Here is a 27151-nt window from a genome sequence, read left to right on the forward strand (position 1 = left end):
CAGAATATGAGAGTAAACATTTGTTGTTAGTCAGTTGGCATATTGCAAGCAGTGGAATATCCTGACAGTCATTGCTTGTGACTCAGCAATTTACAAGTCTTATCAATGATTTGCTTTGATGCAGACTCCCTACAGCTTCTGGTGACTCTGTGATTCCTGTCTCAGAGGCCGATGTCAGTGCATCTTTCAAATGGCTGAACCCTCGCAAGGCATCAGGCCTTGTTGGTGTGCCTGGTAGGGCACTGTAAACCTGTACCAACCAACTAGTGGGAGTGTTCAAGGACATCTTCAATCTCTCACTGCTGCATCCTGGAGTTCCTACCTGCTTCAAAAGGGCAACAGTCATAACGGAGCCCAAGAAGATCGGAAGCCCAGTTGCACTCAAGTCTTCTGTAATGAACTGCTTTGAGAAATTTGTAATGGCCACAATTAACTCCTGCCTAAGCAGTCGGCTTAATGCTAAGATGAGTCTACAGCGAATACAATTTCACTGGCTCTCCACTTGATCTTTGATCACCTGGACGATAGCAATACCTACCTTAAGCTGCTGTTTATTAATTACAGCTCAGTGTTAAACACAATCATGCCTCAATACCTCCCTCAGCAACTGGATCCTTGATTTCCCTCACTAGGAGATTACAGTCAGAGCGTATCGGAAATTACTGAACAATCAACACTGGCTCTCCTCAGGGATGTGTGATTGGCCCACTGTTCTACTCTCTGTACACCCATGACTTTGTGGCTAGGCACAATTTGTTGACCATACAACTATTGTTGGCAGAATTTCAGGTGGTGATGAGGTGTCACAATAACAACTTTGCACTCAGTGTCATTAAGACGATGGAATTGATTGTGGACTTCAGGAAGGGGTAGACGAGGGAACACGTATATGAAGGGATCAGCAGTGGAAAGGCTGAGCAGTTTTAATTTCTTGGGTGTCTGCATCTCTGAGGATCTATCCTGGGCCCAGCGTATTGATGTGATTACAAAGAAGATATGACAGCAGCTATATTCAGTTGGAATTTGAAAAGACTTGGTATGTCACAAAATACTCTTGTAAGTGTACTGTGGAGAGCATTCTAACTAGTTCTGTCACTGTCTGGTATGAAGAGGCCACTGCACAGGATCAGAAAAGGCTGTCAAAAGTTGTAAACACAGCCAGTTCTAACATGGGCACTAGCCTCCCCAGTATTCAGGACACTTTCAAAAGGCAAATGCCTCAAGAATCTAGCATCCATCATGAAGGACCCCCATCACCCAGGGCGTGCCTTCTCATTGCTACCATCAAGGAAGAGGTACAGGAGCCTGAAGACACACTTGGTGGATCTGGAACAGCAGATTTCTGAATGGACAATGAACCATGCATGCTACCTTGCATTTTATTTGTGTTGTTCTCTTTTAGTACTACTTGTTTTAATTTAATATTTTATACATATTATAATTTATTTTTATGTGCTCAGTATTGCAACACACTACTGCTGTAAAACAAATTTCATGACATATGCCAGTGATATTAAACCTGATACTGATAAAATACTGTATCCACGTTTGTTAATGTCTTAGTAGGCAGGGTAGGAAAATTATAGCATTATAAAGAGTATATTTATGGTAATTTATAGTATGTTTTATGTACTGCACACGAAAAACAAACTTCATGACATGTCAGTGATAATAAACCTGATTCTGATATTTTAAAAAAGCTGTGCAGGTGTTTTTTTTTAAAGTACGTTTGTTAGGCACTGTTGTAAGGTTAAAAGAGCAGACAAAGTGGCAGTTGGCATATAATGTAGGAAGTTACCTAATTTAGTAATAATAAGAATGCAGAACGATAATCAATTTTCTTGGCATAAAAGTAATCAAGGAATGTGTGGATAGAGCTGGAATGTGGATTTAAAGTAAAATACAGCAGATTCTGGTTAATTGGGGCAACTGCTTATTTGGGACGACTCAAAGAATAAAAACTAATTGAGGAAAATAGCCAGGATTCCCTTTGTCCACCTGGGACTCTATGCCACTTAATTTGGGCAGGAGATTGCTGCCAAACAGTTTCTTAAACTAGCATTAATCGTGTGCACAGTGGGCACACTTGTGTGCATCATTCATGCTTTAGAATGAACAATTTTCAAATAGTGTCAGTTGTGTGTGTTTGTGTTCAAAAAGGAATGATTATTGTTACTGATAGTTGGTGGAAAAATAAACAGAAAGACAATTCAGAACCGTTTAGCTCACTGTGGTTTCAAGCATTTAGACCTCAAGATACCAGAAACAGTTGAGAATAAAAATGAAATGATTTCATTACTTCAACAAGTACTTGAACAAAAAATTTGAAGATATCTGCAATCATTGAAAGTATTGCTTGAAGGCTGTCCATTATCTACACTGGGTGTCTGTGCTCATTATTTTTTCATTTGCAGTTGAATCAATTTCTCCATCAGGAACTAATACACAGTTTTAAAGTACTGTAGTATTAGTAGTGTTCTAATTTGTTCTGTATTTCATTTGAATGCATAATTTGTACTCAGTTAAGCTGAAGTTAGCCTTTTTTTTAAATACCTTTTTAACTACTTCCATGAAATCTTGGCTAATTAGGGCAGTCGCTTAATTGGGCCAAAATGTACTGGTTCTGATGTGTCCCAATTGACTGAAATCCACTGTATATAAGATTTAACTGAATAGCAGAACAGGCCTGTGGAGCTGTGTTTGCCATACTGCTATCTTGTGATTTTATAATAGGTTATAATAATGAACTACCATGAAATCCTTTGAGTATAACTTAGCACTTCAGTTCCTTTGAACTTTAACATTGTTGTTGGTTAGAAAATAATAGCTAATCTTCTCAATTTAAGCTGAAAAGTTCACTGAACAAAGTAAGTGCAGGAATGTTGCCTGTGCCTGATAAGCTGATTGCAGTGTTATCATCAGTGCCCAAATATTCATTTATGTACATTAGTGCCAACTGAGCAATTTGTGATTTAGAAAAGACGATTATCCCCTCAGTAACTGCAACAAGTAACAAGGCATGATTAATTTATTGAATTGCTCAAATTACTGGCATTATTTTCCCATCAATAATGGTACTGCTGTAAATGACTCCTTTTTCCTTTAAATGAATTAAAAATGTTATTTGCTATTTCTTCAACATTGATTTCTTCAATGTTGGCAGCCTCCCATAATCTCTAAGACGGTAAGTGGAGCCACAAAATAAAATAGAAGTTCACATGGCCACCAACCCCTAGACCGTAATGGCTTTGCTATGTCAGTTATTTAAATGCTTTCTGTAGTGCTTTTATTGGAAATTTGCTGCTATTGTATGTAAAGGAATGTTTATCCAGCCATATCAACATTTGACATACTTTGTCCTGCCTGTCTTAGATTATTTTGTACACTGAGTCATTGAATAATTTATTCTTTTGTTTTTCAGTACCAACCATGCCACAGCAGCGACCAGATCAGCACCATCCTCAAGGCACACCAACTATGATGCATCCAGTTAGTGCAGCTGGCCAGATTGTTTCCACTGCTCCAGCTTATTCGCAATATGTTGCTTATAGCCCTCAGCAGTTTGCTAACCAGCCCATAGTACAGTCTGTAGCACATTATCAGTCACAGGTAAATTGTCAAGACTGCTTTCATGCAAGAGCTTCCAGTGAGTAATTGACAATATTTGAATAAATTTTTGCTAAATTGGAATAACAGTTGCAAAGATGACAGATTTTAAAGCACTTAGACAAGACTATAAGCAGCAAACATAATGTTCCATTTAAATGTTAAATCAGTGCCTTATCCACTTTAAAAAAAGTCATTATTCTTTTGGATATCATGGATTTTGTCAAATTACTGGAATTTCCATTATTTGAACTAGTATTATATTATAAACATTACTAAACCTGACCCCAGAGTAAGATAAAGTCTCATTATCTCATCTCTGTATTTTGTTATTAATGACATTCTTACCCCTGCAGCCTCAAATGTACAGCCAAGTAATGCAAAGTAACGCTCGCATGATGGCGCCACCTGGCCATGGACAGCCAGGAATGGTCCCTTCATCCACAGCTCAGTTTCCTACTGCTGAACAGACGCATGCTATGTATGGTAAGTTAATGCCAGATACTGTTTTGAAGAATTGGTTCAAACCATTAATTGGTTATCCTACATGATACAAGGATCGCTGGCACTAGAATAACATGAGACTTCAGAATGATGCTCTCTGCCTTAAATGAGACTGAGTTTGTTGTCAGATCCTTGCTCAAATACTGCCTTTGGTTTTTGATGCGATACTTTATAAAATATACATTGCCCTAAAAAAAAATGCAGTTAAGATTTTTAGAATGAAATGAAGTTCAACAATGCTGTTTATACCATTGTGGTCAAGTTCAGTTAACTAATGGAATATTTTTGCTTTTGCCTCAAGTGACATTAAAGAGGGCAAGTTTCAGCTCACTACAGTATCTTAAGGGTACAAGAGATTAAGATTTAGTTTTTTTTTAATGTTTAAAAGGCCATTAATTCATTAAATAAAACATTAGACAATAAGATATAGGAGCAAAATTAGACTATTTAGCACATCAAGTCTGCTCTGCCATTTCATCACAGCTGATTCAATTTCCCTCTCAGCCCCAATCTTCTGCCTTTTCCTGTAAAACATTGTTGAACTTGACATGCAGGAAATTTATCTGCATAATTACTGCAGCATTTGATCTTGAATATTACTGTCGAGCAGGGATTCCCAACCTGCTATGGTTCCGTGGCATAAAAAGTATTGGGAACCTCTGCTCTAAAACTAATTATATGTCAGTGCTGTACTATAATGTACAAGGCCTTTGTACAGTAATTAGAGAAAAGTTTTGTTACTCTTGTCCTATCCCCAACCCATGAAGAGTGCATTAATGATGTACTTGCATTGATTAAATTCCGCAAGGCTGAATTTTTGAGGACCAATTGTCCCTAATTGGAGATGATCTTATTAAAGCTTATAGGATAGTTGACTGGGTAGATATTGAGAGGTCAATTCTGACACCAATAATGTAGAACTGGGCATTCTTAATTACCCCAGAATAAGGAGTTCTACATTTAAGATAGACATATAGAACTACTCCTTCCAAAGGGTTGTGAATCTTTCGGAACACTCTATCCCAGAAATTTGTGGAGGGGGAATAACTGCATAGGTACAAAGCAGAGAACAATAGATATTTGAGCACAAGTACCAAGAAGTATGGGAAAGGAGGGAGGAAAGAGAAGTTATTTGGTGTATTGGATCAGCCATGATCTTATTCGCAGAAAAAGCTGATCAGCCTCCTGTTTGCAATGTTCTAACAGTTTGTTCTTTTCAAATATTGGTTTCAAATTAGCTATACTTAACATTTTTATTAAAAGTGAAAGTTACAATATTTTTAAGAAAAATAAGTTTTTGCATGCTATTTTAAAGTGATTAATAAATGAGTGAGATTGATGATTAGAACACTGGCTAAGAATTTTGCTTTCTCACTAGTTTCCCCTGGCCCGATCCATCAGCAGTATGCACCGCACCCAACTGCTACCTTACATCCACATCCTCCACATCCACAGCCATCTGCTACTCCCACTGGACAGCAACAGGGACAGCATGCGGGAAGTCATCCAGCACAAAGTCCAGTCCAGGTAAGGAACTCCACCTTCATCCAGTTAATTTACTTCCCAGTGTGTTTTTTTAATAGGAAACACAAAATCTAGCCATCAATTTTATGCTAAATTCAATTTTTATAATATAGAAGATAAAAATGATATTTTGCACTGATAATTGTGTGCTTTTTCTATGCTGGATTGAGCTGTGTATTCTTGATGGCTTATTCAAGAGGGAATACCATTCCAAGTTGAAAATACGTATCAGTCACCCTATGCATCCCTGAGATTAATTTTCATCTAGTGGAGTGCTGCCTCACAGCGCCAGAAACCTAGGTTCAATTCTGATCTTGTGTGTTGTCTCTCTGAAGGTTGCAGTTTTGTGACCACATGAGTTTCCTCCAAGTGTTCTGGTTTCTCATCTCGGCCCAAAGGTGTACAGGTTGATAGGTTAACTAACCACTGTAAATTGTTCCTAGTCTGCCAGCAAATGGTAGAAATCAATGGGAGGTTGATGAGGACATGGCGAGGGAAAAAATTGTGAATAATTTAGGATGACCCATTGGGACAGAATCGAAATAGAGCTGCCCTGCCCTGCCCTTTTGCTCCAGTTGGTGTCGCTGTTGAGGCTGGCCGTGCGCATGCGTCATGGTGTCGCGTCTGGATTTCCACGATGGTGGATCGGCTCTCGGGTGAAAGCGGGACTGTTGATTTTGGCAAAGGAGCAATTTTATACGAATATATAACCCTGAACTTTGCTTGCATTTTAAGTTGATTCAGCCAAAAAAAGTGTTGCTTTAATGCACCGTTTGCTCTAATTGGAGGTCACTGACAGAGCATGAGAGTTTTAGTAGTATATAGATGGTGTTGTTAATAATAGATCCCAACTCAGTTGGCTAAATGGCCTGATCCATGCTGTAGTTCTCTGACTTTGTGACTGTTCCTTTCCAAGCAGGCTTTAGAATCTGAACTGGGTAACTATGCTGTACAATAGGAATATTTGCAAGAAACCTAGAAACATAGAAAACCTACAGCACAGTACAGGCCCTTCAGCCCACAAAGTTGTGCCAAACATGTCCCCCCTACCTTAGAAATTACTAAGTTTACCTATAGCCCTCTATTTTACTAAGCTCCATGTACCATCTAAAAGCCTCTTAAAAGACCCTACTGTATTTGCCTCCACCACTGTTGCCGGCAGCCCATTCCACGCACTCACCACTCTTGAGTAAAAAAACTTACCCCTGACATCTCCTCTACCTACTCCCCAGCACCTTAAACCTGTGTCCTCTTGTAGCAACCATTTCAGCACTGGCAAAAAGCCTCTGACTATCCACACGATCAATACCTCTCATAATCTTGTACACCTCTGTAATTCCCTGGGTCGCCTCAGGCTCGCTCAGCTCGTTCTTGTCTAGGGGGAGCAGCCTTCAGCCCCGCCAAACTGGGTAATCAGCTGGTGTGGATGCTGTGTGATGTCCCCGCCTCGCCCACAAACAGACAGTACACCATATGCGATTAAATGAGTACAGTTTATAAAGGTTACTATAACTAAGTGATTAATAACGATACAGTATATATGAAGAGAAAATTAAAGAAAAGGCGCCAAACTTATCAAAGTCCAAACCACTTTGTGCACAACCATTGGAGCTCAATTACTGAAGTCTTCTGGCGACCATTCGATCCCCTCCGAACTCCTCGACTCGCAGCTCAGGACCCTCCGAACTCCTCGACTCTCCAAACAGCTCAGGACCCTCCGAGTGGTCAACCAAGCACATCTAGCTTCATCCCCCCCCCCCCTCGGAGAATCTCCCGGCCTCGGACCCCCCTTTGGGGTCCGATCCTTGCCCAGCTTAGAGCATTGCGTCCTCTCTCTCGACCCCCTCGCGCCGATCTGCCCAAAAGCCCGTCAACAAAAGCTTACAGACTCAGAAGAAAGAACATTAATCCCCATTTGGTTTACAAAGGAATACCATTCTCGTTATCAGTAAATTAGCATTCCTGCTAGTTAACAAAAGGAAACCCTTTCCCAATAGTAACAAAGAAAAAAAAGAAACCCCCTTTACACCTCTATCAGGTCACCTCTCATCCTCCTTCACTCCGAGGAGAAAAGGCTGAGTTCACTCAACCTGTTTTCATAAGGCATGCTCCCCAATCCAGGCAACATCCTTGTAAATCTCCTCTGCACCCTCTCTATGGCTTCCACATCCTTCCTGTAGTGAGGCGACCAGAACAGAGCACAGTACTCCAAGTGGGGTCAGACCAGGGTCCTATACAGCTGCAACATTACCTCTCGGCTCCTAAATTAAATTCCATGACTGATGAAGGCCAATACACCATATGCCTTCTTAACCACAGAGTCAACCTGCGCAGCTGCTTTGGACTTGGCCCCCAAGATTCCTCTGATCCTCCACACTGCCAAGAGTCTTACCATTAATGCTATATTCTGCTTTCATATTTGACCTACCAAAATGAACCACTGAGTCACGGAACTTCAAGGCTTTTTTCTCCAATGTAGGAAATAGCAGGAGAGTTTGTTTTGCATTAAGGAATTTACTCGATTGTTTCACTATTTTATATTGTTTCCATAATCCAGAAAAAGCATTACATAAATCTTCCAGATTACTCTCTGCATGAAAAGGGCGAGAGTTACATTTATTTGAGACGATCATTGTCACAGAATAGGCCAAGGCCAGTTTTTTCCACATTCATTGTGAAGAAATGGTATGAACAAGAGACAGAAGATGGTGATCAACAATGTTAAAAGTCTTTTGCAGTCAGTCTGTGGATAGAAGATGCTAGAGTAACAAATAATGTGTCTTCAGAGCTTTGTATTACTGAGGAAAAGAGTAGTCCTTTGGGGCCACACTGATTTTGTAGTGTAGTTTTCTAGAAGAATGTGTATGAATTCATATGTTCCATGTGATTTTTTTAATATATATAAAATACAGCATCCACAACATCAGGCTCCTCAGACCCTTCATTTGGGCAACCCTCAGCAGCAACAAGCAATTTATCACACAACTCTTACACCAACTCCACCCTCGATGACCCAAGGTCCCAATCCACAGTCTCCTCAGACCAACTTCCCATCAGCACAGCAGACTGTCTATGCTCTTCATCCTCAGCAGGTTCAGCATGGATATTCAAATCCCCCACATATGGCACATGTACCTCAGGTAAGGAATCTAACTCTTGAGCCAAGAACTCATGTAAGCCTTAAGTGCAATTTTTTTTTAATATAAATTGCTAAATGTTAATAATTTGTTGAACAATTTGTTTGGAGGCTTCAAAGACAAGGATTGAGTTAATGGGAGAATATTCACAGTTTTCAGATTGGTAGTATGCGGTATTTTCACAAAGAAATCAGATACAACTTTTGCTGCAAGTTTGCTGTAATTGAATGATTACAAAGTCAAGTAAAAGATCTATAATAATGAAATGAACCTGAGAAGTTGAGTACAGGTTGATCAAAATCATATTGGCATTTTTTCTCTTAATTTACTAAGCAAAATATAAACTATTTCTTTGGATTATTTAAAAAGCAGAGTTAATAATATCTGACTGTTTGGGAAATCTGAGTTTATAGGGAAGTCTTGCATTATGGGATGCCAGCTTGTGTGAAATTGAACCAAGTGTACTTGCAGTGTTTCTGTTTTAGGTTTGCTTGGGACCACAAATGTTCAAAACACTATGCCTTGCAATTTCTTTTTGTTACTGTCACATCACGTTTGATGGCAGATGAGGTAGCATTGTATCCAATACTTAATGCATTATTATGTGAGTGTGGGCAGGTATTTGTGACCCGTGCTAGGTCACACATTGGTATGTTAACGATTAGACTAAAAACAGAGCAAAGATAGTTTTGTGATTACAAGTTAAATTGTTAACATGAAATGAAACAGTACTTTTAATGTAACACTTTGTATAGTTGCTCCAAATCATTTATTTGAAGGAGTGTTGTTTTTTTCCATTGTAGGCCCATGTACAGTCTGGAATGGGCCCTCCACACCATCCTGCCACTACCCATCCTCATATGATGCTGATGCCAGCACAACCACCTGGTGGTCAAGGTGCTATTCCTCAGAGTGCACTGCCACCCATTCCAGTTTCCTCAACTACACACTTCTCCTACATTGCACACCAACAGGGTGAGTACTCGCAGAACTAAGAGTTGAAGTTGATGATTGTTTTCACAGTTTGTAGCAAAGGTTTGACTGTGAGGTTTTACAGCATGACTCTTTTAAGCAAATTAATAGGGAATTTGGTTGCCTATTTATGAATTTATAAACCTACAGCCTTACTACGGATGAAAATATTAAATGCAAAAAAGGATTTGGATTGTCTGTGCATATTGTCTTTCATCTCGATCCACACAACAGCTAAGGTTGAGCGGCCATCACCTAATTCTGTATCAACGCTATCCTGAACTTGAGACTGCAAGGATATCGTTCAGTCTTTCCTCCCATGTGTACACTGCTATACGGGTTTTGTCTAGCCCCCCTTGAGTGCATGGCTTGATATAATTATGGATTAGTTTTGGCCCTGAACAATAGCTAAGAAGGGAGTTAATGGACAGGTCAAATTAAATAATGTCTGTTTGATAGTACTTGCAAGAGGAAACACTAACTTACAACTTTCTTTTCATCTCTCAATAGTGCAAGCCCATCATCAGCAGCAGTTGTAGTCCTGTTCTACACTAAGCAACAGGCTGGCCAGTTGAAGCCACTTATCCTCCCCACCCTAAAACCTGGAATCAGAAGCACAGAGTATTAAAATTGTTCTCTCATGCTAAACGAACGTGCTCACACATACTTCCAGTTGTAATCAATTGATTCAATGGCTGCTGTTCTGAAGAAGTGGACTGGAGAGAAATAAATGAGAATTACAGATATTCTGGAATCAGTGTGTCCTGTCAACAGACCTACAGAATGCCCAAAATCTGCTTTCCAATAACTGGAATGTATTTATTTTGCCTGACCCTTCTAAGTTATGAACTTCCCATGGTGAAAAGAACTAATAAAGTTGTTTGTTCCTGCTGCAAGCCATTCTGATTTGGGAAACCAGAATCCTCTGCTTCTAACCAAACTTGAACTCCATCTATAACAAAATCCGATTGTGAACTGGTGGATTATTTATGAATTGAGGTTGCTGGAGAAGAGTGCTGTCACCAGACAGTGGTGTAACTTTTAAGTTAAAAACTTTTACTTTGTAGATAATATAAAAAAAAACATAAAAAAACAAAAAAATAAAAAGTTTTAAAAACTGACAATGTGATATATTGCAACTTTTTCTACAACTTTAATAGTACATAACTTTGAAGAAAAACATTAGATTATAAAGGCTGTTTTGACTCCGTGAAGCGAGCACATACAGTTCTCTTTGCGACAATTGTCACTTATTTTTCTCCTTTACGGCTGTATGAAGAAGATTCATAATGAAACTGGAGAAATAAGAATTGAGTATTCATTGCCTAATAATTTTCATCTTTATAATTTTTATTATGTTTAAATTTTCTAATAAGCAGCTAGCCAAAAATTAACCTTCTATGAGATAGCACTGACATTTCTCCTTTATTCCTGTAGGTGCTGTTGCTAAATTATGAATCTTAACGTTATAATTTGTTGATTAAATCTGGGTTTGATAGTGTGATATTTGTTCCAGAGATGTTTTCGGTGATCCAAATCTGTATAATCCACTGCTTGCAGCTAATGGTATTGATTTGGCCAACCTGCTTATTAGCATTGCTTGGCCAGATCATAAGCAGTTACTAAATGTAATCATCAAGGCAATCCAACTTTAAGTTTGTAAGCAGCTCATTGAAACGGTTTGAAGGCCTGGCTTTGCCCAAAATTGGTAAGTATAATATATAATACAATATGCGGCGAGAGCGTCTGATAATAAATAGAGCTTATATCAATGAATAGAGCAAGTAATTATTTCAAATAAATTCTTGATGTTTTAAGTGATACTTTTTAAAGTGCCAATTTCTTTCGATGATGAAGGCTGATGTTAAGCAACATTACCCGATGTAGGTAGCTGCCTTATTATTAAGCTGTATATTTTTGGGAAATAAGACAAAGCAATGAGCAACAGTAATTGAAACAATTACATAGTCAGTGCAAGTTTATTACTTGGTTGGGGTGGAAGGAAGTTGAATCTACAACAGTTTCCCTGTCTGATTCTTTGACTTCATCTTCTGCTTTGCATTTTTCTTTCTTGTGAAGAAGACAGTTATAGGTGTCTGCAATTGTACATGTTACGGTTTTCTATTTGGTGCATCAGGGAAGCTTTAGATAGTTTTTCAAAACTTAATCTTTTTTTTAAATGTTTAATGGGAACATTTTTCATTCAGAAGGGGGGGAGAGTATGAAATGAGCTGCCAGCAGCAGTGACAGACAGACGGACATACTTTATTGATCCCGAGGGAAATTGGGTTTCATTACAGCCGCACCAACCAAGAATAGTGTAGAAATATAGCAATATAAAACCATAAATAATTAAATAATAATAAGTTAATCATGCCAAGTGGAAATAAGTCTAGGACCAGCGTATTGGCTCAGGGTGTCTGACACTCCGAGGGAGGAGTTGTAAAGTTTGATGGCCACAGGCAGGAATGTCTTCCTATGACGCTCAGTGTAACATCTCAGTGGAATGAGTCTCTGGCTGAATGTACTCCTGTGTCTAACCAGTACATTATGGAGTGGATGGGAGTCATTGTCCAAGATGGCATTGACCAAGTGGTGAATGTGGGTTCGATTTCAACATGTAAGAAAAGTTTGAATAAGTACATAGATGGAGGACCATGGTCCAGGCAGACTAGATCAGCTGAAGGGCTTGTTTCAACACTGTAGTTCTCTATTACTCTGACGATATGTTTGTCTGCATTAAAAGGGATGTACTTGTTTTACTTTAATTGACTTATCTGTGTCATTCTATGTAATTTTATTAAATGAATCTATCTGGCAGTTTTATGAAGATACTTGGAAATCCGCATATTATTTAACATAAAAGAAAAAGGTGAATTCTATCGTGCCACGAATAAATCCAAAAGACCAGGAGGTATTTGTGAATGTTGCACGAGAAGGTCTTGTTATTTTCTAGCAATTGTGTTGAAGTGATTTTGGTCTTGAGATTGTGGGCAGAATGGAAAAAGGCAAATTTCAGCATGTTTTAAAGTTTCAAATGAATGGATCAGTTTAATACTTGAAATGAGGAAATATGCATATTCCAAGGTTGCAGTCTTGATGACAGGAGAGCAAATTGTGTGGTTGTAAACAGAGTGACCTCAATACTTGTCTAAAAATATACAGCATTTTCTTGGAATTTAGGCCTTGGAGTCCAGTTACCATTTTGATTCGTGCTGCTCTCCCTTTAAAGTCACAGGTATGATTCAGACAGGATTTTGTATTGCTGCAGAATCATTTATACCTCTTTATTCTCTGCTTCTCAAATAAAAACACAGCATTACAATAATCTTTTTCAATATTTATGCACACAACACAAAATTCTGATATTGCCTTCTCCCCAGACCCTACCCTTCTGATTTTTCCAGCCTTGCTAAGATGGTTGTGCTTGCATCATTATTTATGCTTTGCCAGCAATATTGTTATTATGTTTCTAATGTCCAGGAAGCAATCATTTAGTGCAAGGTCAGAAACTGTTATGAAGGTTTCAGTCATTTCTTTGAAAGTGCTCCTTATGAAATAGGCAGGGGTGGCACAGTAGCTTAGCGATTAGTGTATCACTAATAAAGCGCCAGTGACTTGGGTTCAAATCCACTGCCGTCTGTGAAGAGTGTGCGTGTTTCCTCTGGATGTTCTGCTTTCCTCCCACGTTCCAAAGACAGATCAGTTAGGTTAATTGGTTACATTGGGTATAATAGACCAGCACTGGCTCATGAGGCCGGAAGGGCATGTTACTGTGCTCTAACTCTAAAATACAAAAATGAACACAATTGGAAGATTGAGAGAAAAATGCATACTAAATTTGTGGATGAGGGAGAAAGTAAACCAGGTATTACAGAATGAATGAAGAGATTTACATGGGGCTTATTGTATACAAAATTCAAATGGCCCTTTGCTATGAAATTGACACTAATCTGGTTAATTGACATTGCTTTTAGGAATTTTGCTGCTCTATGTTGGTTGTATTTCTACTCTTCTTGCAGTAAACTTCTTGACCTACAGATGGTGCAATAAGTCTGTACACTTAAATACTTTACCAACCATTTTTCTCATTAATATACACAAGATGATTCTGTCTAAGTACTGTGAGTGTAAATTGAAACCTTCCTATGGAGCAATCTCAGATGCAAGATCATTCAGGCACTGAGCAGAGGCAAAGTGTCCAGGTTTTAACCTCTGGTCAGTGAGTTTTGCACAAGCTACAACCAGAACTAAGGTATACCCAGTAGAAAAACTGCATTTGCCTTCCTCACCACCAACTGGACCTGCAAATTAACCTTTAGGGAATCCTGCCCAAGGACTCCCAAGTCCCCTTGCAATTCTGATTCCTGCCCGTTTTTCTACACCTTTATTGTCTACCAAAGTGCATAACTATACACTTCCCTGCACAATATTCCATTGACTTTTCTTAGCCCATTCTCCTTATCTGTCTAAGCAAATTCTCTGCTTCCTGAACACTACCTGCCCCTCCATCTATCTTCATATCATTTGCAAACTTGGCTACAAAGCCAGCAATTCAGTCATCCAAATCATTGACTTATAATGTTTAAAGAAGCTGTCCCAACACTGCAGAACACCACTATTCACCAGATGCCAACCCAAAACGGATGCCTTTATTCCCACTTTATCTCCTGTCAGTCAGCCAATCTTCTATCCATGCTAGTATCTTTCCTGTAATACCATGGGCTTTTATCTTGTTAAGCATCCTCATTGTGGCAGCTTGTCAGATGTCTTCTGAAAATCCCAGAAGCAACATATACTGACTCATTTGTTTATTCTGCTTGTTATTTCCTCAAATAATTCCAATAGAGATAAATTAATGCCATGATTATGGTCACTTAAAAAAGTGTGCAGCAAAGTTGTCTGTGAATATTAGTGCTCAGTTATACAGTATTGTGGCTTCCTGTCAGATGTACAGATTACTAAGCAGTATTCTGCAAGACCAAATCAAAATAACATCTGTGTATTAATTTGGTTTTGAAGGCTTCAGCAACTAATGATAGTGCACATTTAACTAACTGCAATAAATTGAAATAAATCTTCTCTAACTCCTGCTCTGAAATATTTCATCCACATTGAGGCCGACTAAAATATTATTGCCCATTTGCAAATATTGTTTTGTTTTGCCAGAATGAATATTTTTGCTAAATTTAAAAGTATCAGCAAAAAGAAAGCTAGTTTCTGCAAATGCAGTCAAAGATTTAATAATGCAGCAGCTGGTTTTATTCTCCAAATACAATGTACAATTGATTCCAGTAGAATCAACTAAAGAGAATTGCCAATAACAATGATTTGGACAGTTTTATTAATTGACAAAAATACAGCATAGCAGTCATCATGTAAAATAATCTGAACATTTGTTAACACTGCTTGGTAACTGAGATGAGCATTTCTAAACAATGACTGCACCGTATAAATTTAATCTAGAGAGCGAACAATCTGATAGAATCTTCAACATGCATTTTCATGATGTAATCCCCTAATTTTAATAAAGTCCAAGTGCACTTTTCAATTGTATACAGCAGCCACTAAATGAAATTTGGTATTGATACATTTTAATTTTTAATCTTGCTGCATTCCATTACACTTTTTCCTTGCTAAAAACATTGGCAACCAAATAACTGACTAAAATTGTACAATTATAATTCTTTTATTCAAATAACCATTTGACTACCAAATTTCATTTAATGCTTGCATTCTTTACATTGAAATTTCAAAATAATCACGGATACCTGTAGTGTATCATATCAGTGCACAATTTCTATGCTTAGAAAACCAAATCTACAGTTCACTGAAATTCAAATTGAGACCGGGCTTCATTGGTGAAATGATTGGAAATGAAAGAGCATCTAGTACTTTAAAACTGAAGGCACAGTTCATACAAAAGATATTTTATAATAAAAATAGTGTTTCCTGAATTACTATAAATTCCATAACAGGAGCTTAGAATTTCTTCAACTGTTATTGGAGCATCAAAGGCAAATAAAGCTTTTTTCCCCCTGACTGGAACACTTGTCATAGATATAATATTGTCAATAATTATTTTATTTTTGGGACGTGGGCAGTGCTGCCAATGCTAACATTTAATGTTCATTCAGAATTCTCCTTGAATTGAACCTGCAGTTAACTATTTCAGATGGAAGTCAAGAATCACATTGCACCGAAAGACTGGAATCTCTGTTGGCCATGTGAGGTATAAGCCGAGGAGGGTCAAGTCAGGTACTTTCCTGATTATCATTGTTGATGTACTTTTAAAATTCCATAATTTGTTTAATTAGCTGAACTTGGATAGCAAAGTACTTTTGTGGCATTTGAACTTGGCACTGGTTCAGAAATGTAAATTGCTGGTCCAATAGCTGCTCCAGATTGTTTAAATAAAATCTTAAACAAAGGAATGAGCTCAAATTACCTGGTGCACAAAAATTGATTGCATTATTATTGCTGTTATTGTTACTAATTAAATGCAAGTTTGATGGTCACTGGTTATTTATAGTGCATCTTGCTCCACCCAGGTTGCTGGATAGCTTGTTCAGCAATCAGCCTGACATGGACCAGAATTTGTAGAGGAATTAAGTAAAACTCAATAGAGTGACTCCTAAGTTCCATTGCTGCTGCAAAACGCAGAATGATATTTGTGAAAGTTTAGATCCTAAGACAGAGGAGCACTAAGCCCATTAGCTCAATGGTCTGAACTGCCTTGTTCTGATCCTGTGTCTTATGATCAGCCTTTAGACCATGTGGGAAGTCTGTTGTGGCTCACCTTCCCAAAGTATCTGCATTTTTCCAGGAGCAGAATTTGAATAAAGTTTTCTTCTATGTGCATACGTCATTCCAACAAAAATCTACCAAATAACAGTTCAAATAGATTACCTCCAAATATAATTATTACTGATTCAAATGTGCAATGTGAAACATGAATATTTGGGGGAAAAAACACTAATGTATTTATGCCAATTCTAAATAAAACATGCTTTTAATTATTTCAAGGTTGGTTTCAATGCTGTTCAATGGATTGCAACATTTAGAGCTTTTGAAACCTTAATTTTCAGTCTTTATCTCTTTGCAAATTCAACTCTGCAGACAATCTGTTATATCTTGACAGATGGTATTTTTGACAAATTGAAATTTAATCATTAAATTACTGGATAAAAGGTTTTATTTTGAAATGTGTTCTGGGTAAGAAATAAGTTTTTAATTTAAGCTTGAGATAGCTTATAAATGTGGCAATTTATGAACTGCTTATCCTTTTTCTTAAAAAAAAGACCAATAGATACACATCATTATGCTGCAGACAAATCAGAAGAATGATCAGCAACAAGTGCAGTTTTTGTAGAGGCAGCCAGATTAACAATTCGAAACAAAGCAGAAAACTTTGCTGCTCCTTTACAGGGTGCTGATGCAGTTTTTTCTCCTTAAATATATTTAAGGATATATTTGTATTACAGGCTGTGCAGAAAAGTCACTGTTTCATTCCTGGAATGACAAAGCCAGTTTAGCTGGTTAGCCCTATAGTCACTGGAGTTTATATGGCAAGCTACAAGATGTTGTACTGTGCACAGCTATCTTTGGGGACCAAGTTGCTGTTCCAGGTAAGAGGGTGCACCTGAACCTTAAGAGGGATTCTGCCCTCTGATGTATTCTGCACACTTCAAGGACAACAAATCCTAATTATGCCAATTAATGTTAGATGGAGATTGTCTTAAGTTACTTTGGCTTTTGTGACACCCACACAGGAACCATTTTTACAGTTCTGCTAGTCTTACGGCCAAGGGCATGATTGTTTTCTGTCCTGCTTCTGCACTTTGAAGAATACAGGATAACACAATACTTAAAGCAATTGGAAAGCATTAACTTAATGTAGCAAACTCAGTTTTTAAAAACTCAATATTCTTATGCTTATCTGCTCAACATTTCCATTGCCCCCATTCCCCAAACTTGCAAGCCAAAATTACTGTCACCCAGTACATCAGATCCAGAATGTCTACAAATTATTCACTGACCTAGTCATGCTAAAGCAAGTCAAATTTATTAATTTTTTTTGGAAAGGTCTTTAACTTGTCTTTTGCTTTCCTCGCTTCTCATTAAGGCTACCCCAGTATTTGCATTTTCCATTTAACTGGGTTGCATGTTGACTAAACTAAATCCACTATTCTTTATACTGTACCTCAGAGACACTACTTGTTTTCACCCTTCAAAAAAAAACCACAGATTTTCTGCCTGTCATTAAATATAACCAAAGCTATGTTTGCAACCGCTCATTGTAAATTTTGTAGTAGCCATAATAGGGAAGGGATGCCCAGTTCCACCTGTAGTTTTCAAAACATTCCAGAAATTACATCACCTTAGTGTTTACAATCCTGAACTGTCAGTTAAACCTTCTCCAAAAGCACAGACAAGTGAGGCGTTCTTAATTAGACATTAAACTAGAAAGAACGTGTAAACTGAACAAAATTGCTGCAAATTAGCCTTTAAATGCTGCAAGTGCTTGTATTTAAAATCATGAACTTTTACATTTTAGTATGGTTAATGGAAATAACATTATATAAAGAAGTACTTTAAACTTTTTATTTAATACATATGTACAAATTGTACAAGACAATCATTGAGGTGTCCAGTGGGGACATAGTTAAACATATGTTAAGAAAAAAAATGAGCAAAGCTACAAAAATTAATGCTGTAAACAGACCCTTCAACAGGCCTAATAGAAAGAATACATTTCAGAGTAAACAAGGATTTGGTCTGAAGGTTTCTCACCTTTGCCTTCTGCTCAACCCTGAAACAGAAAAATACATTCATGTTTTCAGAGAAAACCTGAAACCATTTTCAGTGTTGATTTATCAAATATGTCTACAAGACCTGTTCAAAGGAACATGTACTTATTGTCAATGGCCCGTGAATGACCCCTGGCAGCTGATTCCATGTCATAGTCTGAGTCTCGTTGGTGCCTAGTTGGCACAACCACTGAACCACTGCGTCTCAGGCCACTGAAAGATTCCTCAGCAGGGGGCACTGTGTGCAACACCTGTTCTGGTCCAGCTTGAGTAGTTTCTGATACATTGCAGCCAGAAGGACTCACGTGGGCAAGGTTGGGTTCAGAATTTGAGCGATGAATAGAAAATGGCAACACCAATGCACTGCGCGGTGAAAAGGATCCTTTGAAAAGAAAAAAATAAATGTTAGGAATCCCTGATGAGATTTTACAAGCATGCTCATAATTGCAATGGTATTTCGCTTAGAGAATTGGATGTAATTGAATGATAAACAATGGCTTCATAACCAGTGAAGGCACCATTACCTTTGCCTAACCAGAAACTACACCACCATTTATACTTAACACATTCACTGGGTTCATCGCTTTTTCAAGAAAAACTAATCTGAATACTTACAGAAAAATCTGTTGCATTGTTTCAATTCCCAGTACATTTAAATTCTCACATTTTGAACACTTTTACCTTCACTACAAGTGAACAGCCATTTGAGTGTGTGATAAACATGCCAACTGTCAAAGTCAGAAATGCCATTGATACTAACAATCAGTATTTGACATAAGGTACTTTCCTAGCACTTTATGGATTTGTCTTACTGATATATAGGTATTATACCTTTAGTCATATTCAAATAATGGGAGGGGGTTACAGGCTCACTTAACTCACCTATTAAAAATTATGGGAACTCATCCAATTGACACCCTTCAGTTGTACAATGGCAGGTGAAAGTTCAAATTCAGAACATCATTTCAAACTTTGCTGTACTCTATCACCTGTCACTCTGAAAGTTAAAACAAGGGAAGTAGAAACATTTCCTGGTTGAAGAGCACTTTCATGGTGGAATCTCGATTGTTGGACACTTACATTACTAACTCAACAGCTAAAGGAACTTTGGTTTCTTTCTTAAAGAACAGCCAGAACTTCTCCAGCACCTATTCTGAGGGAACATTCCTATCTGAAATAGTTGTACCTGGATACCACTGCTCCTTCTCCAAAACTTCAAAACCACTTCCAATATTCCTTGCTTGTAGAGTGATTCTTTTGTTTGTTCATTTATGCTGATCCCAACACCTCTGCTTCTCTTTTCATGCCGTTAATCACCTTAATATTTCCTAGATTTTTCTAACTTTTACTCTTCAAGTATTAGCGTTTTGCTTTAAGGTAGCTTGGTTTATGGAAATCATAGGCTTAATGTCAGATAAAGTTGTATATATAACATTTCCCTTCATGAACTCAGGCTAGTACTTGTGAAATGAAGACATTAAGAACAATGAGTACAAGATATAATAAAACAGGAGCAGAATTAAGCTATTCAGCCCATCAAGTCTGCTTAGCCAGCCATTTAGTCATGGCTGATTTATGCTCCCTCAACCACATTCTCCTGCCTTCTTGCAGCCTTTGACGTCCTGACTAATCAAGAATCAGCCAACCAACACTTTAATAAGACCACAAGACATTCCTGTACCCAATAACATGGCCCCCCACAGCAGTCTGAGGCAATGAATTCCATAGATTCACCACCCTCTGGTCCTAGACTCTCCCACTTACCAGAATGTTCTCTGGACGTCCATCTGATCCAGCCCTTTCACTAGCTGATAGATTTCAATTTGTTCCCCCCCCCCCCCCCCAATCTTTCAAACTCCAGCAGAGCCATCAAACACTTTCCCTTTCATTCCCAGGATAATTCTCATAAATCTCTGGAGTCTCTTGAATGTTACCACATAGTTTGTGACAAAATTATTAATTGGAGCATTGTTTTATATCTGACTGTTACATACATTACAACTCTATGCTTTTTTGTGGCACTTGTATTTCAAACACCATCCTGTCAATTTTTCTATTAATATTCCATTGTACTGTTATATACTGCATAGGAGAACCTTCCAGCTACTGCATTTTACATGGTTTAGTCATAATGAAGAAATATCTTTGTCTATTTCCAGATTCAAGTACTATGAAGCATCTCTAAAAATATCTGTCATTTAAAACTCATTATACAACCAACTTAGCTAGTTTTTGGAATTTTTATATTTAGCTTAAAAGAATGTAAATTATTTTCTGCTTCATGATCTTTTGTTCTTTTAGTTAAGAAATGTGCTCGTCAATTAAAGGTTATTCCATTGGGTATTGAGAGTTAGATGAAACGACTGAGTTCAGGTGTAGGTCTATACCAGTGGTTCCCAACCTTTTTTTTTTGGCCATGCCCCACCTAATCACCTCTAAAATCCTGATGCCCCCTGTGGTGATATATATAATTCTTACTATTCAAAAAGTGAACTCCTATTCACCTGGAGGAAGCCTAAAAGACCATTAACTTGGTTTAAACAAGCTTCCAAAGAACGTGGCATTCATGAAAGAGAAAAATAAAAGAACCAAAGGACTGTTAAAGTTCTGAGGAAGAAATTACAAAAAAAAATTAAGTGATATTAAAATAATAATAATAATAAATAAATAAAACAATGCCGATTCGTTTCTACAGCATACAAAGACATACACCGTTTAAAAGAGATGACGCAATGTACACACCTTCACACCACCAAGAACTGAAAGCTACTGCAAAAAGCAGCATTGGCGCGACCTCATACGAGTTTCTTACGCATTTGGACTTGTTCATTTGTTCCTTCCTACATCAGTCAATTCATTAATTTAATTATGAAAGCCATTTGATGGTTGTAATGATGGTGATACACTATATATACAGTACATATGCAATTACACATGTACATACACACAAGTATTTTTATGTATGCATACTGTATATACACGTATTAACTCTCTCACACACATACTCACACAGACTTACTAGAAAAAATTCACTGTTAACTCATTCTCGAATTGCCCCCCTTAAAAATCAAATTACCCCCCTGTGGGGCGTACACCCCACGTTAGGAACCACTGGTCTATACCCAAGTTATTGAGATTACTTATCACTCCACATAAGACGATCTGGCAAAGAGGCTTTCTCCCCCACTCATGTTTCAAAGAGAAGTGCAAAACAAGCGTTATTAACAAGAGAGTGACAAGATCAAGCCAGCAAAATTAACATGATGGGAACAGAGAATAAGAATATTCAACCACAAGCTTATTTTTCTGTCGCCTTATGCCAATATTGTCAGTTTCCCCTTGGATCTTCACTGAGAAATTACCAACACAATTTACTTAGAATAAAAGATAAAAGAGCTCAAGACACAAAGTGCCCCAATTCATATTGGAACCGATCTCAAGTTTAGCATTTTAGCGAGATATATTACTACCTTTCAGGGAAAGATTACAATGGTTACCTAAAATTAGCTTTTTCCCCATCACTTCATTTCCCCACACTCCATTAGCTGAATACAGCAGGCACCTGTCTTTATTATCAGTTTACATATGCATTACTAACAAGGCCTCAGCATTTATGGACAACTCCAAATTATTCTCAAGCAGCAGTATGTTTCAACCACACCAGCCTGTCATGATGACCTACACACTACTGTGTAGAGTTCCCTGGTGTAAAGCTTCCTTTACACTCTCACCAGTTTGCTTCAGCTCATAAGCAGCACTTTGCTGATGAGCGAGTGATGGCATTAGGTGATTATTAGCCAGATTGGACTACTGCTGCTTTTTGAGGGCAAGACATATCTTCAACATTTTTACATCATTGGTATTTACAATGATGTCACTGTACCAAAACAACCTGGTTAAAAGCATGGCCAGTTTCTGGCAAGTATATCTTCAGTATTACAACCACAATGTTCTCAGATCCTATAACCCATGTTATATCATAGAGTTAGAGTTCAATAGCACAGAAACGGGCCTTTCAGCCCACTATATCTATGCTACCTCTGAACCTCCAAAACATGTTAATGAGAACATTGCATTAGCCTGACATTGCTGAGGCTTTATCAGCCATTGGTCACACCACTCGGAGTAGTGAGCAGTTTTTGACCCTTTTTCAGAAAAGATGTGCTGGCATCGGAGAGGGTCCAGAGTAGGTTAGTGAGAATGATTCTTAGCATGTAAGGAGAGTTTGATGGCTCTGAGCCTGTACTCACTAAATTTAGAAGGATCTTATTGAAACCTATTGAATATTGAAATGCCTAAATAGAGTGGATATGGAGAGGATATTTCCTATACTGGATGAGTCTAGGCCAGAGGGTGGGGAGAAGGCAGGAGAATGGGATTGAGGGAGATAATAAACCAGCCATGATGGCTGGTTGGGCCGTGTGACCCAATTCTGCTATATTTTTAAGGTCTTGCTAAGTTTTACATCAGGTAATGTAAACTGATGTCCACCATCTTCTACAAGTTTCTATGGGACACTACACTGGTGGGTAGGTTAGAAACATTCCTAGCTCACACAGCTATCATACCCAGATAAAGTGGAGTGAAGCCAGTTGCAAAATAAAGTTCCACTTACACTCTCAGCATTCTACTTCAAGCTGATACACAAGAGGATTTGTCTACTGCACCAAAGAGTCATTGAAGCAACCCCATGTACAGAAACAGGCCCTTCAGTCAACTAGGCTAGTCCCATTTGCTTAGTAATGGCTGGAGAACAATTTAGAACCAGATTTTCTATGACACTTTAGATGGTTACCACAGAAGTAAGTAATTTGTAAATTAGCAGAACTAAGAAGTTCATCACTGCTCTGTGATAATTTGTTATTTTAGGTGCCATAAACATTGTTGAACTGAAACTGCCTGTAAATAATCTAGTATTTGACTGTTTGGAAATCCCAACAGTTCACTGTTCTACCGCATTAGTCTGAACTGTGATGTGGAACGTGTAGCCAAACTGGAGCTGGTGATCCAAACTGGGGATAGGCTATGCAACATGTTAAAGATGAAATCAAAGTGTGTATGATTATTAATATGGGCAACTTTCAATAAACTGGAAAATCTGAAAGCTGCATGGATTAATGGTGAGGAAGAGACTTCAAGCCTCTTAAGTGACAAAGCCTTTGATTATCCATAGTCCCTGCTGAAGTCCTTCCTCCCATCTTCCTCTATTTTGGACTTTCTCAGCACAATCATTACAATATTGTAACATCTCATCCCCCTAAAGCTACTCAAAGCTGCTCATTAAATTCTCTTAAAATGCACATAAGGTTATGGAAATCGTAACATTAATTTTAATGTACAACATTCATTCAAGACCTTTAACAGAAGGGGTTTCTCCATAAATTACTTCAGTTTTTATAATTTTTACTGAAGGCACTCAGGTTACTACACTGGGTAATCTGTATAAATGTGTAGCTTCACCGTCTTAAAACGACTAAGTTTGTTAAAAGGGCTTTTTTATGATTATGCAGTGATCGGCCTCAATGGCAGGGTGCATTCTTCAAGCCTCCTGCAGGTGGCAATATCACTCAAGAATTACATTAGTCTTTAACTTGTTCCTGAACCCTTTTAAGATACAATAGCAGAATTAGACCATCTGGCTCATTGAGTCTGCTCCATATAATTTTATATTATATTAAAAGTCAGAATTCTTAATAATACTAGAATATGGGTACTTTACCATAATAGCACTTTTCTCCCTTTTTAAATACAGATCTAAATAAAGATACTGGATTTGAGTGACAGTGTTTCTGTTTTCTACTTCATATTAAAGACTTACTTCTTTCTTTGGCATTAGAAAGAATGGGGAGTGATCTTACTGAAACATTTTTAAAAAACTCTTAAAGAGGCAAAACAAAGTACAGATTACGTTATTAGGAGAGTCTTGCACAAGATACATGGTGCTGAAGCATGGTGATCCACTCATTACTTCTATTCGTTCTACTCTTTTACACCTATATTCTATGTCTAAGAATTACTAGCAATGTTCTGTTATATCATCTTCACAATTTACCTGACCTTGCACCTTGTCTACCTGCAGTGCATTTTGTAGCTGTTAACACTTGCTGCATTATTTTACCTTCTACCATCTCAACACGGCGTTTAATGAATAGAAGGATATGCAAGACAAGCTTTTCACAGGCAACGATAGTAAACCAGTTTATTTATTAGAAGGGAACAGTAATTTAACCCAAGCTGCATAGGAATTTCTCCTCACAAAGGTAAGTTCCAAAGTTCTATACCCCAGAGGGAAGTGGAGCTGATTTACTGGAAGCATTTATTTAAAAAAGTGGTTTAATTTTTGTGAGCTTGGGAAATTGACGGCTACAGAAGAGGAATTGATGTCTGGAGCAGATCAGCTAAAGATCACACTGAACGGTGGGATAGGCCCATGCTCCTGGTGTCCTGTGTGTATCTTCACTACTGTTAGTGATATACAGGGATCTGAAAATTATTCATGACCTAACAGCCATGAGTTAAGACCAAGTCAGCTAGCAATGGTTTATTTAGTAGATATATAGTATACATTATGTACGTTTAATAAACTAGATCAAGGAAGCAATGCTCTGTCAAAGATTAAATTTGCACAGTACATCAAAGTCACACTACAACTGGGCTTGTGGCAAGTGGTTATGGTAAGATGTTCTTGTTATGACGCCACAGTTACCGAATTTGGAAGAGGAAAGAGCTGAGAAAGTTTCATCTATTCCCGAAACTACAAAGCCATTTCCTGTCACCAACCTATAAACGCCAGATATTGTTGAATCATACAATGTAAAACAATGCATCACTGACTGCAGTAGCAATTGTCAGAAAGCTTAGAAACTGAACAGTCATGTATTATCAGATTCACCAAGTACATAGCCCATACAAAGATTTGGGATTATTGTTGCATATGTTTGAAATTACTACATTTAACACGCTGATCCAACTTGTGTTGCTCAACTTACAATAGTTTCCTTTCAATAAACTTTAGAGGATTGCTGGTAACATCAGATAAAATGAGAGAAATCACTACAAAAGAAACTAGTGATGTTTTGTTACCTCAACAATACAAATTCTCACACAATGGGACAGAGCACACACTAGACCCACTCAGCATTCCATTCCGGACCTTCCTGTTAACATGCAGATTAAGCCTGTCATTGTGAATTTACTAATCAGCAAGCAGAACACATCACCACAGTAATAACGAAAGGGGTTTCAATTCAAGCTCATCAGAAAATCTGAACATGATCAGACTCAAGTAAAATTCTGGGCTGCATTTCCAGTGGAAAGAACAGGCCAGATGGGCTGAGGCAAGTTCTCATTTCCATACATAATGGAAACATTTAAAGGCAGTCGTGCTACATCCAGACATCAACAAGTTGTTCAAACCTGCACACTGTGTCAAGGCACCGGGATTGGGCAGAACAGATTTTGCCAAGAGTGCAGTGGAATCAAAAGTGTCCTGTAAGCAGATCCACTATTTTTGCAAAAGCAGTATGTATGTAAACACCTCAATCTCTAGTCTAGAGGTATCTTCTAAACCAAGTATTATAAACACACTAGGTGGAGAACAGTAATATGGCCAGGAATGCACAGTGTGGGTGCCAGATTGCAGTGAGACAATTATTTTTAGCTGCCTGTATTTTAATCATACACAAAAACAACCGTGTATTTTATTGCCACAGGTGAGATATTACAACATTGAAGTATCTGCAGGCACCAGTCATCACTAACACAGGAATGCTGTTTGGAGTTGCCTATTGACAAATGCCGACCATTTACGATGGATGCTGGCTTTGCAGTTGGGCAACTCCCGCCTAATTGAAGTGTTTAGCATATTTCCGTCCATTTCTTCTAGCTGAACCTACCCCCGATCCACTCCTCTTCTCCAGCCTAATGATCCATTGTCTGCTTCTTCCCCCTGCTGGGACCCCCATTCATTAACCCACCACCACCCTCCAATCCTTGTCAACAACCCAACCCTACTAATCCATTGCAAAGACTTCAAGATACAGTCAGCCACATTTGATATCAAGGTAGCTGCTCCAGTATTGCACTCACCTCCAGAGACAATACATACACCAAGTACATCCCTGTGCAACCGGATTTTCTATTTCCTCAGTGGCAGACCCCAATTAATATGGATTGACGACAACATCTCCATACTCACCATCAGCACAGATTCACCACAGTGTGCTTAGGCACCTGCTCTACTCACTTTATGCTTATGATAGTGTGGCTAAGTTTAGCTCCAATGCCATATTTGTTGACCAAATCAAACTTGGTGACAAATCGACATAGGAGAGAAGACTGAAAATCTGGTTGTGTGGTGCCACAACAATAACCTCGTGCTCAATGTCAGTGAAACCAAAGAGCTACAGGAGGTAGAAGCTGGAGATTCATGAACCAGTTCTCATTAGGTAAACAGCAGTGGAGAGAGTCAGTAGTTTTAAATTCCTTGGTGTTGGGATCTGTCCAGGCACCAGCATGCAAATTTCCTCACAAAGGCGGAATGACAGCATCTCTGCTTTTTATTTTTACAAGTTTGCATAGAGTCAGCATGCCACCATA

The 27151-nt window shown here is 38.2% G+C and overlaps 2 protein-coding genes across 15 annotated transcripts in view; one reads left to right on the top strand and one right to left on the bottom strand.

The window, feature by feature from the left end:
* The window catches only part of atxn2 (ataxin 2), a 128665-nt gene extending 117808 nt beyond the window's left edge, over window positions 1–10857 (top strand). For 2 of the 5 annotated variants that reach the window (XM_059988115.1, XM_059988119.1), the window contains 6 exons: window positions 3422–3609; window positions 3963–4092; window positions 5489–5637; window positions 8547–8774; window positions 9575–9746; window positions 10254–10856. In XM_059988115.1, the coding sequence (XP_059844098.1) occupies window positions 3422–3609; window positions 3963–4092; window positions 5489–5637; window positions 8547–8774; window positions 9575–9746; window positions 10254–10282 (896 nt within the window). In that variant the 3' untranslated portion in view covers window positions 10283–10856. Of the gene's footprint in view, window positions 1–3421; window positions 3610–3962; window positions 4093–5488; window positions 5638–8546; window positions 8775–9574; window positions 9747–10253 lie in introns of all 5 variants that reach the window. The other 3 variants (XM_059988118.1, XM_059988117.1, XM_059988120.1) reach the window with 3 other exon arrangements.
* A 4113-nt stretch (window positions 10858–14970) lies between these two features.
* Window positions 14971–27151, bottom strand: part of sh2b3 (SH2B adaptor protein 3) — a 175501-nt gene continuing 163320 nt past the window's right edge. For all 10 annotated transcript variants that reach the window (XM_059988127.1, XM_059988125.1, XM_059988133.1 and 7 more), the window contains one exon: window positions 14971–18935. In XM_059988127.1, the coding sequence (XP_059844110.1) occupies window positions 18643–18935 (293 nt within the window). In that variant the 3' untranslated portion in view covers window positions 14971–18642. The remainder of the gene's footprint in view (window positions 18936–27151) is intronic.

Source organism: Hypanus sabinus, chromosome 13, assembly GCF_030144855.1.
Source record: "Hypanus sabinus isolate sHypSab1 chromosome 13, sHypSab1.hap1, whole genome shotgun sequence".
Taxonomy (NCBI): Eukaryota; Metazoa; Chordata; class Chondrichthyes; order Myliobatiformes; family Dasyatidae; genus Hypanus; species Hypanus sabinus.